Raw genomic sequence first — 14,667 nt, forward strand, 5'->3', positions numbered from 1 at the left:
TCTCGAAACTTAAGAGTTGTGTATGTAGATAGGTATGTAGGTAGGCAGGGCAACTCAGTGACGTCCGTACTACTGTACTACCTGGCTAGCCTCTATGCAGCTAGCTACGGTGCAGTCGCCTACCTAACCTTCTCTAAAGCTTACCTGGGAGGAATTCCGAATACCTGAGCTCCTGAGTTCTGTGCGACGTGTGCTGCACCCCGTACGTTCCAGGGCCGAAGGCTCTCAGGCCTTCCAAGGTTGGTTCATCCTCGAGGCAGCTTGGCAGTGATCCGCGAGGCAGAGTCGTAACACGGTGCCACGCAGGCAAATGCACCCCCAAACCCCCCCCAGCAGCGAGAACCCCGTCTAGAACGCTCGAGCAGGCGTTACTCCATTGTACATACAGTGCGTGCATTGCTGATCGGGGGGGGCAGCTCAAGGCCCTAGAGGCCCCAAGGACCCTGTGGCCAAACAAAGGGCATCGAACGCCCACTGCCCACTGCCCACTGCCCATTGCCCACTGTCATCCGCAAATCCGCAATCCGCCCGGTGTCCGCCGCCGCCCACTTGCGCCTGCCTGGCCTGCCCTGCCTGGCCTTGGACCCATCTTGATTCAGGCGCTGCACTGGTTTAATAAACGATAGTCTCGCAGCTCTCTCTCGCTCGATCCCTCTTTCAGCAGACCTTCAGTTCCCAACAGCCGAGCCCAGTGGAGAGACGACTTTCCTTTTGGCCATACATTTAATACCATCCCTCATACCCCCGTACTAGTGGACTTTGGGTGACTCTTCTGCCCATCAACCCATCCACGGCGAATCCAGCCCAACACATACCTACCTCCAGTCCTTATACCTTTCCCGACCGAAGGGTTCCCGATTGCTTTTGCTCAGATCTTATCTTATCATCCACCCGCACTTCCGATCAAGATCAGACGCAAGCCAAAGATTCGTCATCGCTTGCCCCTCGTTGTCCACGTTCATAACTGCCGCGCCCCCCGACGACATTTGCCTGGCTTGCACCCACATACGCACCTGACGGCTTGGCTTTTACTGCAAGCCAGCGCCCGCAAACCGCCGTACCACTAGATAAAAGCAAACACATCCCTTCAGACACCATGGCCTCGGACCACACAACCACATCGTCGTCAGCAGACTCGCCGTCCTCACCAACAGCCAACATGTCGCTAGAGAACTACCATTTTCCCACGAGCCGCCTGCAGACCGGCCACATCGAGCCCGGCAAGACGCCCTTGGTCCTTGTCGCCTGCGGCAGCTTCTCACCCATCACCTTCCTACACCTGCGCATGTTCTCGCTTGCGCACGATTATGTCAAGAGCAACACAAACTTCACCGTCATCGGTACTTACCTTTCGCCTGTCGGCGATGCCTACAAGAAGGTCGGGCTGGCTCCTGCACACCACCGCCTACGCATGGCAGAATTGGCTCTCCAGACGAGGACACAGACCACCGACTACCTGATGGTGGACCCCTGGGAGGCTATGCACTCCGAATACATGTGAGTTAATCTACCATATACTACCAATCATACGTTGGCCAGCTACTGACTCGACATTGGTGGCAAAAAGGCCCACTGCCAAGGTGTTAGATCACTTCGAGCATGAAGTCAACAACGTCCTCGGCGGTGTTGAGAACAGCGACGGCGAGAAACAGCCCGTTCGCGTTGCTCTGTTGGCGGGCGCAGACCTGATCCAGACCATGAGCACCCCGGGCGTATGGAGCCAAGACGATCTTGCCCACATTCTGGGCAAGTACGGCGCCTTTGTTATCGAGCGTGCCGGTACCGACATGCAAGAAGCCATGGGAACTTTGAAGGAGTGGGAAGACAACATCTACTCGATACCCCAGGTTGTCCCCAACGAGGTCTCGTCGACAAAGATCAGACTGCTATCTAAGCGCCGCATGAACATCGACTACCTCGTGCCCACTGCTGTGGTCGACTACATTAAGGAGCATAGCCTGTACCAAGATGAGGATGGTAATGCCACCGCCAATCTGAAGGACAAGGCATGAGAAGGCTTGCAACAGCAACAGCAAGGAGATATACCCGGTTGCCTCGCTCGATTCGAGCCGCAGAAGATTCCCCAGTCACCATGGCTGATTTGTGCTTCTGCGTGGACTAGAAGGTCCCAACTTGATTTGGCGTTTCGGAGGAGTTTCCTTCCAGTGAGCTGCATCTTGTTCGCGCGAACAATGCCCGGCCGCTCAACAAGCCAGAGCCGCGGAATTTATGACGAAAATACTAAAGTCGGATGTTTGTTGGAAAGCGAACGAGACGACACTTACCTATGGGGAAACACCAAGGCCGCGAACGGATGAGTTGCGTTGATTCGCAATCGGAGTCGCATGCGCACACAAAGTTACAGCTGTATTTTCTCTAAATCTCACAGTGGGGATAGAGATGGTATGGGACAGCGGATTTGTGTAGCAGTTCTTGTAGTTTTACTTTGACCTTATCCCGGCTTTTTGACGCCCCCCCTTTTGCCCGCATGCAGTCTGCGGAAGAACCTTACAGCATTAGCCACAGCGTTATACCAAAGCGATGCTATACGAGGTCATTGAATCATGACCTTACTTACATATGGACTTTTGTTACATCAATGCCACAAGGTATTCTGACTAGGTATGCAATGAACGAAGTAAGCGACCAGGGATATCATTGGTTATGCCTTCTTTGGCCCGTGAATAGTGCGAAAGTTGCCCGACATTGCTGAAAAGGGGCTGTGTCTGGTAGAACCATCATACCCCCTGAATCGGCAATGGAAAGTTCATAATCGCGGGGGCGCTGGGCTCACGAGAACAGGCTGGCGCCAGAGCTCAGCCTTCGGATTACGCACCTACGTCAGATAGCCTATCAAGGCATTCCTGCTCACGGCAATTCGGGGGTTTGCAATATATTTGCCAGTAAGTAGCCTCCGCCCTTTACCAATAAAGGGCGGAAGGTACCGTATAGCTACAGCCACGACTAGTTCGCTATCATATACTGAGTGTATGGATGTGTCAGGGTTCTGTTGCCTGCTACTCGGAGGCCAGGCATGGTATTGCTAGTAGTACTCATCCTGTCAAACTGATTTGTTTGGCTATGTGAACAACGATAAATCAATACATATATACGTTTCGACAGATATACATTCGATTTGGGCTGTGTACACGTCCTCGTTTGTTCGACGTTCGGATTTGAAAGAGGGGCAGTACAATATGGGCAAACCGGAGGCGAAGTTCCTAAAGCTTAAATCGTATTGTTCGAATGACTAGTCATTGTCAAGCTGATGGCCTGGTTCTTCGATATTCGCGGCAAGGGGCCTTTTTCCTCCTAAACGGGACTTGGTAGTGCGATGGGTTGCCTCGACATTGTTTTTGTTCCTGATTTGGTGCTCACTGAAGATATAGACTGGAGAAAAAGCTGCTGAGATGCCCTTGGTTTCTAAAGTTGAACTAGAAATGAATGCCATTTACCACTGGCAACTTTCAGGGGGTTCAATAATGAATGCGCTCTGTATATCCGTATGTTCTCAGCTTGGCTAACTCTCCGTGGATTTATTCCTGCCTCGTAGCGATTTCGCATTCGTGAGCGATGCCTTCACTGGCCTCAATTACATACCATGCATCGCCTCAGCCTGGAAGGAACGAGTACAGCTCGCCTGTCAAATGCATAGGCATTTCATCGACTTCAACATCGAGTCGGAACGATGCTTCACCAAGTCTCCACCGGATCACGAAACTTGATGCTGTGTACTTGTAATCTTTGTGTATTTTGGTCGAAGCCCTGGCCTCAGGTGTCTAGATGCTCCGAGATCCCAAATGCTGCTGATATGAGTACAAAAGTAGGTAGGTATGTGCATCGTGCCTATATCCTACACCATTCCGAATGCGCTGGTGAACGTGGTTTTCCATGAGTTTTTTATTTATACAACCAACACAGCAAGTTTACTTCCTCCGCTTGGCCAGCAGGGCCGGGTGGTTCAAGTTCGCTCGTGCAGCAGTGCCCAGCTTGTGCACGTTCTGCCGCCTATCCCAGACGGTCGACCGGCCCTCGATGACTGAGATGATCTCCTCGGCCACTCTGTGCGCGAACATGGCGCGTCCACTGCCCTTTGACTTCTTCTTGTTCACGGCGTCCAGAATCCACATGACGGCCACACGTCTTCGTTGCCGGGCGGCCATGGGCTCGGGAAGCTCGAGCGCGTTACCACCACCGGCCATCCCCTTCATGTTCCGGACCCGCAGGAGCGGTGCCACGCTGTCGATGGCCAGAGTAAGATAGAGTACCGGGTCCAACGGAAGTGTGTGGGCCGGCGGTGCGCCCGGAAGAAGCGGCCGAAGAGGAGACACCTTTGGTGCCGATGATGTGCGGAGAAAGTTGAGGATCAAGGACATGTCCTATAAGAAAAAGAAAACCATATGTCAGCCTCTCGCTCTTTAACACTATCCTTCTGCAGCCAGCAATGGCTCAGTTTTAGAACAGTAGTGGTATCCTTACCCTTTGGGCTTTGCTGAGCTTGCCGTCCCGCATGAGCAGCTTGGTGACCTGGTCTATCACCTCAGGGTATCGCTTCTGCAAGTGATCGTTCTTTCCAGGCAACTCATCCAGCTTGCCGAACTTCAGGCCCACACCCTCGTCGTACAAGTCCTCGCCCGCGGCGACCTGCTCCAGCTTCGCAATGGCGTCGGCGTTCAGCCAATTGGGCGCAAACTGCTCCGGAGGCGGGATTGTGTATGATTTCTCGGCCGAGGAGTGGCCGGCCATGGAGGGAGGCAGCGCGCCGTCCGAGCCCGGGCCCGACGGGGGATCTCTCGAGGTGGTGTTGCCGGCCAGTCCCCGCCGGGCGATGTGGAAGGGAGCGGCGGGTTTCCGTTCTGCATGCTGAAGGATTGACCGGGTGCGGAGGGTGAGGGAGCGGCATGCCCCCCAGGGACTCAGGTTGGAAGCCATCTCGTCTCCCAATGCGGTCTTATGGCATTGGCTGCGAGAAAGGTCGCGGTATTCGATTTCCGGGTCGTGGAGCTATACCACCACAAACGGCTGCTTGCTTGAATGCGCGATGCAACAAATTGTTCCAAGTACCGTCGGAGATCGGGCAGGTTGTTCCGCCATTGGCGGTTGATGGGGGCTGTCGGTGATATGCACCAAAACGAGCAGTAACACATAGCGGGGGGCCTTACCTAAACCACGCAGCTCGGTCGGGCCACGGCGGCAGAGCCAGAGTGTGGCCCAGTACTGGCCCAGATGCCAGAGTCAGCCCAAGCACGATCCGTCTAACACTTGCCGCTTGGTTTCAATACCTCGGTGGACCTCGGCATGTGCTTGCAATCAGTCCAGCGTCAGATGGTTTTGGCCGGGTTGTCGATTAACGACCAGTCAATGTCCATCCTTAGCTGAAAGGCAAAGGAGTTGGAGTTGTCTCATGAAAATGACGATCTCAACCAAGTAAAGAAGAGAGCCACCTGCATTCAATGTTCAATCTGCCCATACGTTTCCGACTTCACTTATCCCTATTTTAATCAACTCCGACTTTGTATCTTCTAGACTTCCTCCATCCATCAAAACGTCATTGGCGCCATCCCGAGCATCTCCTACGGCGCCCCATCAACCCAGGTAGACCTCCCTTCGCGACGACTCCTTGATTGATTGATCCGACCCAACCAACCACCGTCCAAGATGGTCGCCGACGCCCTCATCTACCACCCCTCGGTGTCGCACTACCTCAAGTTCGTCGCGACGACGGCGGGCCGCGACAAGGTGCTGCGCACGCTGCAGTACTTCTCGCGCTTCTACGCGTGGTACCTGCTGCGCACCAACGGGACCAAGGGGGAGATCGCGCCCTTTGACGCCATCAAGAAGCAGTTCGGCCTCGCGCGCAAGCTGATGCGCGTCGGCAAGAACGTCGAGCACTTCAAGGCCGCCGCCACCGCCGCCGACGCCAAGGCCACCATGGACCCCGTCCTCCGCTACGCCGCCGTCGGCCGCCAGCTCGGCTACGCCGGCTACCTCACCTTCGACGCCGCCACCGTCCTCGACTCCCTCGGCGTCCGCAAGTGGCAGGGCGCCCCGCGCGCGCAGCGCGAGGCCTACCGCTTCTGGGCCATGGGCCTCATGTGCAGCGTCGTCGCCCAGTTCTACACCCTGTACCGCCTGCGCGAGCGCGAGGCCAAGGTGGACAAGAAGGAGGGCGAGGGTGTCGTTGAGGCCAAGCGCATTGCCATGTAAGTCTTCGCCTGCTCTGTTTGTTCGTCGGGGTCGAGACGCCGTACTGATCAACTCTTACAATAGTGAGCGCAACACCAGCCAGCTTCAGCTTCTCTCCGACCTGTGCGATTTGACCATCCCCACCTCTGCTCTGGCATGGACTAGCTTCGACGACGGATTTGTAGGCTTGGCAGGTACTGTCAGCAGTTTGATTGGTGCCTACACCCAATGGAAGAAGACGGCTTGATCTATATCTCGTCCTTGATCTGGAGATGATTTCCATTCAAGACGAGTGATGATGGACTATACGATCACTACGATTGCTAGGGGTTTGTTCTTGGGGGCTTCACTGCAACTCAATGTCGAGGAACATGACGGCACGAATAGTTCTCGCTGCCATTGTTCACAGTTATGCGGTATGTACTAGTAGATGATTACAGCGAGGTCAGAATCCTGTTGCAAGCCTCCGTACTCGAAGTCAAGGCTTGCTTCAGGTCTGAAGGAACAAGGGAGCCAATGCATTTTTATTCTTTTTTTGATTTGGATGCATTAGTTGTGATGAATGACTTGATGCCTACACCACTCGACGTCCCAACCCTTGAAACATGCATGCATGAGCACGCTGCAATGAGCTCCTCCATCCGGAGCTCTGCTTCCATCCAGTACTGACTTAAACATCTGCGGTGATCTGCACTCATCCCACCCTCGTCTTTTGAGGGGTTTAAGATGAGCTTGCTGGCAAAGTTGGTCACGATACGAACCGGCCCGCCAAAAGTGCCGGCATGTTTTTGTGGATCAGCATGGGGTATGGGGATAAATATTCACGAGAAACCCAGTACATGCCCCAGCCTCCGGCACAGCATCACGGTAACAATCGAAGCAGCAAATGCGCTCAGTCCTAACAATGGATCAGACTAAAGCATCCGTGACAGATATGAAGGTATCCTGTAAATGATGATGTATTTTTGTAACAGCGGCAGGATTGGGGAAGCACCATGAGCTTCCGTACGTGCACGACGGGATCACGAAGGCAAGACGGGGGTGAGTATTACTATTAGTCAGGCAGTGGATCGCGGGTCTTAGGAGCCCCGCAAGACACCATTGGCTGGTTCTATATTCACCTATACTGGGACTGGCCACATCCGGTGTGGAAGCCGATGTCTGGTGATGGGAAAATGGAGTAACGGCTAGACAGACATCATGGCATTGTATATGAGCCGCGGCCCCTCTTGGGTTTTCCTCGACTTGCCCCAGGCTTTAACTTGGGAAGTCTGGCTGATCATTGGATGTGACTGTGACGATGATCGGTTCGGTTTTGTCAACCCTCACCCTCGCGGGTCTCGCCTGGGCGTCCACAAACTCTTCCTCCTCTTTAAATCTACATGATCCTCGTTTGGCTGTCCAGACCAGGGCTGGCACGTTTGTTGGAGACTACAACGATACCTATCCGGATGTCAGACAGTTCAAATGCATCCCGTATGCCAAGGTATGTGTTTTCGTGTTCCTTCCACAGCCCAGAGCACTGACATACGTGGACTTAAGCCTCCGGTCGGTCCCTTGAGATGGACATCACCAGAGCGTCTCGATGACTCCAGCGAGGTGGTTGACAGCACCATCTACGGGCCCTCGTGCGCCCAATACGTGTCGGCGATCCCGGCAGTATGGGGTTTGAACATCACCGGCAACCTGATCGTGAACTATGGACAGAGCCTCTTCGACGGGCGAGCCGCGCAGAACTCGGCCGAGGACTGCCTGAGCCTCGCCATCTGGACGCCTGCGAACGCGAGCAGCAGCGGCGGCGGTGCAGATGACGTGAAGGAGTTGCTGCCCGTCGTCATCTACTTGACGGGAGGCGGCGACCAGACCGGCGGCGTCAACATCCCGACGCAGCTACCGTCCCAATGGGTCCACCGCTCGCAGCGGCACATCGTCGTGACGACCAACTACCGCGTCAACATCTTCGGCAACCCGCACGCCCGCGGGCTTGACGGAAACGGCAACTTCGGCCGCCAGGACCAGCGCGCCGCCGTCGAGTGGGTGGCCGAGAACATCGCGGCCTTTGGGGGCGACCCGGCGCGCATGACGCTCTGGGGCCAGTCGGCCGGCGCCATCGCCGCCGACGAGTACTTGTTTGCGTTCCCCGAGGACCCGCTCGTGCGCGCGGCCATCACGAGCTCCGGGTCCGCGCTGATCAGCAGCTTCGGGAGCCGCGACCACGAGGGCGCCAACTTCACCTTCGTGGCCAGGGCGCTGGGCTGCGACTTTGGCGACGCCAATAAGGAGAAGAAGAGGGAGCTCGAATGTATGCGCCGCATCCCCTTCCAGCGCATCAGCAACTTCGTCGGCCAGTACCAGGACAACTCGACGCTCGTGAACCCGTCGCAGCCGGCCCTGACGTTCAGCAGCCAGCCGGACGAGAAGTGGGTGTTCGCCAACTACACGCAGCGCTACCTCGACGGCAAAGTGGCCAAGATCCCCTCCGTCATCGGCACCACGGCGCGCGAGGGCTCGGCCCTCGCGTACGTGCCCCTGGCGAACTACGCCGAGGGCCCCGCGGAGGAGACGGTCGTCTCGGGGACCCTGCGCTTCGTGTGTCCGGGCCACGAGTCGAGCGTGGCGCGCGACGGCCTGGGCCTCGCGACGTACCGCTACCACTGGGCGGGCGACTTCGCCAACCTCGGGCCCGTGCCGTGGCTCGGCGCGTACCACTACTCGGACTTGTACATGGTGTTTGGCTCGTACGGCATCGCGCCCGGCGAGATCCCGCCGCTTGAGGTCGAGACGTCGGAGGTGATGCAGGACTACTTCCTCGACTTCGTCACGGACCCGGAGTCGCTGGCGGGCAAGGGATGGCCAGAGTACCATGCAGGCGCCGCGGAGGGTGGCAAACTGGCGCAGTTCGGTGCGCACGGGAAGGCGGTCGAGTTCGTCACTGGGGACTCGGTCGAAGGGGCCTGCCATATTCCTGGGGTGGAATACAACACCAGGCCGTGAACGAGATCCATAAGCGAAACCCCTGGGGTTAATACAATGCATAGTATATATACCTTGCTTTCAGCACAGAAATATCTAAAGCCCGCACAATCCGCGACATAACAAAATAATGGTATCTCAGAAACCCTCCGATCCGCATTCCGCTCAAAAGAAAGTTGCCACACAGCGCTGCCCAAACAAGCCCCATCTCTGATGAACTAAGCCTCGGTTCTACGGGCCAATGCCTGAAGAAGGTTCCTGTAATGAAGCTGTAACAGGTTCGTGTCAGTCAGCCGGTATCATTCCATACAACAAGACCAAGAACCCAGGCATCGTAAGATGGGTTAGGGTTAGGGTTAAGGTTATACAAAACAAGGCGAACTCGAACTTACACTATCCGCGGCGGCGCCCAGCGCATGAACGCCCGTGAACTTGAGGAACCAGCCGAGCTGGATCTTCTCGACCAACAAGCTGGCGTCCTCGACGTCGACATTGCCTACATCGTCGCAGTGTTAGTATGCAATCGGCCCACGGGAAAAGCAATGTGGTTTGGTGCAGAATGATAGGATGTATAGAATTAGGTAATCGATGTTATACTGGAAGGTATGTAAGGGATGTGCATGTGATGTATGAGGTACGTACCCGTCAGGACTAGCCCCCAGCCGCCCTTCGCCCATTCGCTGTAGACGGCATTAGTTGCCTTACTAGGAAGTGCATCCTTGTCAGCCAATCCCTCAGCGAGAGCGGCCTTGGCCAGGCGATTTGGCAGTGTAAGTCCGCATTTGAGCGTCAGGGGCTTCGCTATAGCCAGGTCGGGCATGATGATTGCTTGATTGACGGAAACAGTTATTCCGTATGGACGACAATTTTCTGTCCTTACCCTGGCGACAACTACCGAGGTCGTTTCGCGTCTTATAGAGAGGGGACGAGACGGCCGATGGGCTCGGACACTTTCCCCTGGAACAGCCATTTGCGCCGACTTGTGGGGCGTCTCGAAACACAGCACGCCCTATCACGAGAAAGCGAGGAGGTGCAGGGCTGGCTAGTGTCTTCTACGAGCCAGCCGGTGCAATTAACCATGCGCCGGAGCCTGGCAGGTAATTTCTGTTCATCATAGGTATTTGGAATTCCCGCCGGTTGGGCTAATGGTAAAAAGTAATATTGCCAAGAAGCAAGCATAGTATATAGTCTACTCGGTGCAAACGAAACATTTGTCATGAGTTTAGCTAGTTTACATGGCGGGAGAATAGGACTCCGATGAGTCGGAATTTCTTCTGGGAGACGGCAGGACACTGCAAACCATGCCGTTTCTCTCTTTAGGCAGAGCGCTTGACGCCTCTGGCCTTTCGCTTTCGGCCTATCGGGAGAGCAAGTTAGATCGCATCACTCAACATGTTTGATTCTCACATGGCTTACACTTGGGCTTGGGCTTGGTGGTGGCAGTAGCAGTGGTCTGAGCCGCTGTTGAGGTGGCCGACTGGGTAGGCTGGGCCGCGACGGAGGTTGTGGGGGCCTTGGTCGAGGTCGCCAGAGTTGTTGGGGCAGCGGAGGAAACGACGGCAGTGCTACTGGCAACGGGCTTGACGATAGCAGTGCTGCTAGCAACGGGCTTGGCGGCAGCAGGAGCATCGGCAGAACCGGCGGCGCTACCGGAGCCGATGGCGGTGGTCAAGTCGCCGCTCTCAATGTAAACACCGGAGAAGAAGCTAGAAACCCAAGTCAGCAAAAAGGAACTTCTGCCCAGAAGGCTCTTATCTCGGGGCGGGCTCGCAACTTACATATCCTCGTTCTCGTCGCCGGAGCCGCTTCCGGGCAGCTCCAGCATACCCAGATGCCAGTCGGCACCGTTGCTGGACGTGCTGGCCTTGACGGGCTTCACGACCTGCTTCAGGGCATCGGCGCCGGTCGAGTGCCAGAGACCGACGGTGCTGCCGTCGAAGTCGATCTCGTAGGCCAGGTTGTGCCAGACGTCGGCGTCCCAGGCCGTGTCCCACTGGGACTTGCTGTCGGCGAACCAGCGCAGGGCCGGATCGGCGTCGCCGTTGGAGCCGGCCTTCATCTCGGTGAAGTGGCTCTCGAAGAAGGCGATCTGGTGCTCGCGGTTGGCCACGGGGGCGTTGGCCTCGGACCGCTTCATGCTGAAGTGGTAGTAGACCTTGCCCTTGTTGATGGCCGCCTTGGTCTGCGGGATCAGCTCGGTCCGGCGCATGTTCTGCCCGTTCCAGAACGCGCTGTCCGTCAGGCTGATCTTGACGCCCTGCTTGGACGCGCCGTCGGCCGGGTTCTTGAAATCCGCCGACAGGCCCACGTACTCGGCCGTCTCCCCCTTGCCGTGGATGTAGTACTGGTACTCGCCGACCGGGTTGGAGAAGGACCACTTGTCGAGGTCGGCCGCCGAGGCGTAGTCGTTGAACCGGCCGTCCCAGAGCACATTGCCGGCCGAGACGGCACTGGCAGCGAGCAGGACGGTGCTCGAGATCTGAGAAGCGAACATCATGGTTGTGGAAAGGGTGGGAAAGAGTGAGTGTGTGTGAGAGAGAGAGAGACTTGCTCTGCAAAATGAACGACAAGAAGCGACTCAGCCGCCGGGATGAAAACGAATGTGTGGGAAGAAGATGGAAGTGTGAGAGTGCGACGTGGAGGCAGAGTCCCAGGAACACGACCACCTCGAAGTCCTCGCCGTTCTTTTATACGGCAGACATAATAGTCGTATCATGGCTTCGGCCGTTGTAGCCCCACGAGCCGTTGTAATTTGGCAGTTTCAGATACAACCCAGTCGGTTGACAGCGTGGGCGAGGATGGAATGATGAAAAGGATCGTCTGGGTCGACCCGGCCCCTGCAGCCCCTGCAGCCCCTGCTGTCGTCTGATATAAATTGTAGGCGGGTCTCCATAACACATGTAACGGTCCATCTCCACCCCAAGCCTCGGATCTTCCCGGATGAGCAAACGCTCGTCTTGTCGTTGACCCGGCTGCCTGGTTTGCAGACAGACGCTTATATTTACCAGTCCCTCTCTCCGCCAAGTGCTACGATCTCTGCTAGTAGCAACATCCTCCGCTCCTCTAGTTGAATATACAATTTACAGACTTTCCGGATGTGTGGGACCTATATGCTAAGGTGCAGCGTGAGATGAGGCATACGAGGCGCATGCCGAGGCGACGGCGACTGGGCCGTCAGCTTGAGTCTATAAGCAGTCATTCGGAGAAAAGGGAGATTGCCTTAGTGGCTCTAAACAGCAACAATATTAGACGGACGGATTAATTATCCCTCTTCCAAGTCGATGGATACCACTCCAGCTTCACATCCACATCTAACACTTGCTCTCGAGGGCAGTCCAGAGATTTGATAATCGCCGAATGATGATTGATGATGTTCTCTATATACGAGGAACTTTTGGCCGGCTACAGCAATTCGATGCAACGGCTTGAGGCAATGATGAAAATGCAATTCCAGCGATGTCTCCTCCAAGTGGCCATTGTCACACTGTGACTGACAAGGGCACCTGTACCGCCGTAACACCCGGGCTGTATCTACAAGACTGTAATGGAGTTAGCACACGGAGGTAAGGGTCGCTCGAGGATGGGAAAGACTTACTCTGGTAGTTGTAGTACTTTTGCTGGTTGCCCTTCTTGTTGACGTTCCATTCCTGTCGTCGCTGCGCGTTGTGCTCCACCTTACGGGCACGCTTCTCCGCACGCTTGACTTCCTTTCTCTTCTCGTCCGTCACGCCAACCATGCCAACACCACCTTGATCTCGGGGAATGACTGCACTGCTTCGGCCGCGTTCTTGGCGAGCGACCTGGTTGTCGCCACTGGGCTCGCCGGGCTCCACAGTGCTGCCTTCGAGAGCCAGTCGCTCGGCTCTCTCCTCGGGCGTCGGGTAGCTGTGCAAGTTCTGGCGGTAGTATTTGTTCAAAGACCGGTGGCCTACGGCACGCCCGGAAGGCAGATGCAATGATGTGTCATCATAGAAAATGGCGCGATGTTTATGAGCATGTGAATGCCAGCCATCTGGTTGGTGGTGAGCGCGAGGGTCGTGAGAGGAGTGATGGGGGTGCTTATCAAGTCGCGCATATTGCTGCAAATGCCCCTCAATCGGAACTGAGGTGATGTCATCCGAATCGCATGAAGATTCCGAGCTGTCCGTCTCCCAACCTTCCTCAGTTTCTGTGATCTCGTCGCCGTCCTCTCCAACTGCCTTGGCCGATCGTCTGGCTCCGAGCTTGACGCCGCCGGGCTGCTTATCGCCATCGACAGATTCATCGTCAGATCCTTCGTCGTCGGAGTAGGTGCTTCGGAAATCGTAAAATTCTCCAATCTCGAGCTGCTCATCTTCAGTGGTGTAGGGGATCTTGCAATGTCCCTTGTCTCTCATATGCGTCTGTACCGCAAAGGCATTGTTTCTCATCTTGCCGCAGTATAAGCATTCGCAGAGCTCGTGGACACGTTCCTGCAGATTCTTGATCAAGCCCTCAAGGTTCACCAGGTACTGCTTCTCGGGTATGAAGCACCCGTGGATTCTCTCCATGTGAGTTACGTTCAGAGGGACGGTTGGTGACTCGTAGTTGCAGAACAAGCACGACTTGAGCGTGACAGTGGGAACAGCAGTCGCTGCAGTAGAAGCAGCATCATCGGCATTCTCCGATACGTGATGTCTCTCACGCTGTGCTTGGTCAGATGGCTGGGGGTTAGAAGGTCGCTTGACGGGCGATGGTCTCTCGTTGACAGAACGCTCACTGAGCTTGGTCTTTTTCAAGTTCTCGACAACCTCGCTAAACTCATCCTCGGCATCAGAGTCGACATCATCTTTCTCCACAGGCAACGGTTCACCAAGGGAGAAAGTCGAGCTCATGACGGAGCCAGCATCGTCACCATTCACGCTCGGCCCCTTCCGTTGCACAGCCATCTCTCTTGCCTTGTGCTTTTGACTTCCCAAATGATTCCGGTAAGAGTTCTCGCTGAAGAAGTTCTTCTGGCAAACCTCGCATGGTTGTTGGAAACCGGCCTTGTCGGCTTCGGCGGTAGTGGCAGCCCTGGCTTGCAGGACCTTCTCGGTGAAAACTTCAGAAGAGATGGGAGGCAGAGAAGCGACACGACGCTTCAGGTTGTATCGGCTATGAGAAGATTGGTTAGTCGATGCGACCAGGGCAAAGGAAAACAGAGAAGAGCATAGCTGTTATACTTACTGCCAATCACTCTTCATGTGACTCTTCTGAGTGTCAGCAAACCTGAAGGCCACCTGGCAAGTGTTACAGGTGTATTGATGAGAGGAAGATGTATCGGGCTTCTCAGCAGGACCGTTTGAAGGCCTGCTCGAAGAGATTGTAGCCATGACTGGTGCGAGGATAGTACAACCACCTAGGACCGGGAGCTGCTTCTAATGCGATTGTGATGATCAATGGTGCAGGAATAGGCGAGCTGCAAATCGACACAACAATCGAGGTGTAGGCACTATGTTGGCTCTGGAGACAACCGGACCGGTCGGACAAGCGCTGATGGGTGATTAT

General features: G+C 55.6%; 7 protein-coding genes across 7 annotated transcripts; 3 read left to right on the plus strand and 4 right to left on the minus strand.

The window, feature by feature from the left end:
- Positions 1 to 1,096: 1,096 nt before the first annotated feature.
- PG986_011917 (uncharacterized protein) lies at positions 1,097 to 2,012 on the plus strand (the record flags this gene model as incomplete). The annotated part of the gene is made up of 2 exons (XM_066848139.1): positions 1,097 to 1,497; positions 1,568 to 2,012. The coding sequence occupies 2 exons, from the start codon at positions 1,097 to 1,099 to the stop codon at positions 2,010 to 2,012; spliced, it is 846 nt and encodes a 281-aa protein (XP_066694835.1).
- Positions 2,013 to 3,926: 1,914 nt separating this feature from the next.
- On the minus strand, positions 3,927 to 4,932 carry PG986_011918 (uncharacterized protein; the record flags this gene model as incomplete). The annotated part of the gene is made up of 2 exons (XM_066848140.1): positions 3,927 to 4,379; positions 4,480 to 4,932. The coding sequence occupies 2 exons, from the start codon at positions 4,930 to 4,932 to the stop codon at positions 3,927 to 3,929; spliced, it is 906 nt and encodes a 301-aa protein (XP_066694836.1).
- A 726-nt stretch (positions 4,933 to 5,658) lies between these two features.
- On the plus strand, positions 5,659 to 6,433 carry PG986_011919 (Peroxisomal membrane protein PMP27; the record flags this gene model as incomplete). Its single annotated transcript, XM_066848141.1, has 2 exons — positions 5,659 to 6,203; positions 6,271 to 6,433. The coding sequence occupies 2 exons, from the start codon at positions 5,659 to 5,661 to the stop codon at positions 6,431 to 6,433; spliced, it is 708 nt and encodes a 235-aa protein (XP_066694837.1).
- A 1,053-nt stretch (positions 6,434 to 7,486) lies between these two features.
- PG986_011920 (carboxylesterase) lies at positions 7,487 to 9,180 on the plus strand (the record flags this gene model as incomplete). Its single annotated transcript, XM_066848142.1, has 2 exons — positions 7,487 to 7,672; positions 7,729 to 9,180. 2 exons carry the CDS (start codon positions 7,487 to 7,489, stop codon positions 9,178 to 9,180), a joined length of 1,638 nt encoding a protein of 545 aa, XP_066694838.1.
- A 197-nt stretch (positions 9,181 to 9,377) lies between these two features.
- Positions 9,378 to 9,979, minus strand: PG986_011921 (uncharacterized protein; the record flags this gene model as incomplete). The annotated part of the gene is made up of 3 exons (XM_066848143.1): positions 9,378 to 9,428; positions 9,552 to 9,655; positions 9,802 to 9,979. 3 exons carry the CDS (start codon positions 9,977 to 9,979, stop codon positions 9,378 to 9,380), a joined length of 333 nt encoding a protein of 110 aa, XP_066694839.1.
- Positions 9,980 to 10,475: 496 nt separating this feature from the next.
- PG986_011922 (Cellulose-binding protein) lies at positions 10,476 to 11,656 on the minus strand (the record flags this gene model as incomplete). The annotated part of the gene is made up of 3 exons (XM_066848144.1): positions 10,476 to 10,516; positions 10,576 to 10,865; positions 10,938 to 11,656. The coding sequence occupies 3 exons, from the start codon at positions 11,654 to 11,656 to the stop codon at positions 10,476 to 10,478; spliced, it is 1,050 nt and encodes a 349-aa protein (XP_066694840.1).
- A 1,034-nt stretch (positions 11,657 to 12,690) lies between these two features.
- Positions 12,691 to 14,492, minus strand: PG986_011923 (uncharacterized protein; the record flags this gene model as incomplete). Its single annotated transcript, XM_066848145.1, has 3 exons — positions 12,691 to 12,698; positions 12,755 to 14,274; positions 14,347 to 14,492. 3 exons carry the CDS (start codon positions 14,490 to 14,492, stop codon positions 12,691 to 12,693), a joined length of 1,674 nt encoding a protein of 557 aa, XP_066694841.1.
- Positions 14,493 to 14,667: the final 175 nt, after the last annotated feature.

The sequence above is a fragment of the Apiospora aurea genome (assembly GCF_038362705.1).
Source record: "Apiospora aurea strain CBS 24483 chromosome Unknown utg000008l_segment0_segment0, whole genome shotgun sequence".
Classification (NCBI taxonomy): domain Eukaryota; kingdom Fungi; phylum Ascomycota; class Sordariomycetes; order Amphisphaeriales; family Apiosporaceae; genus Apiospora; species Apiospora aurea.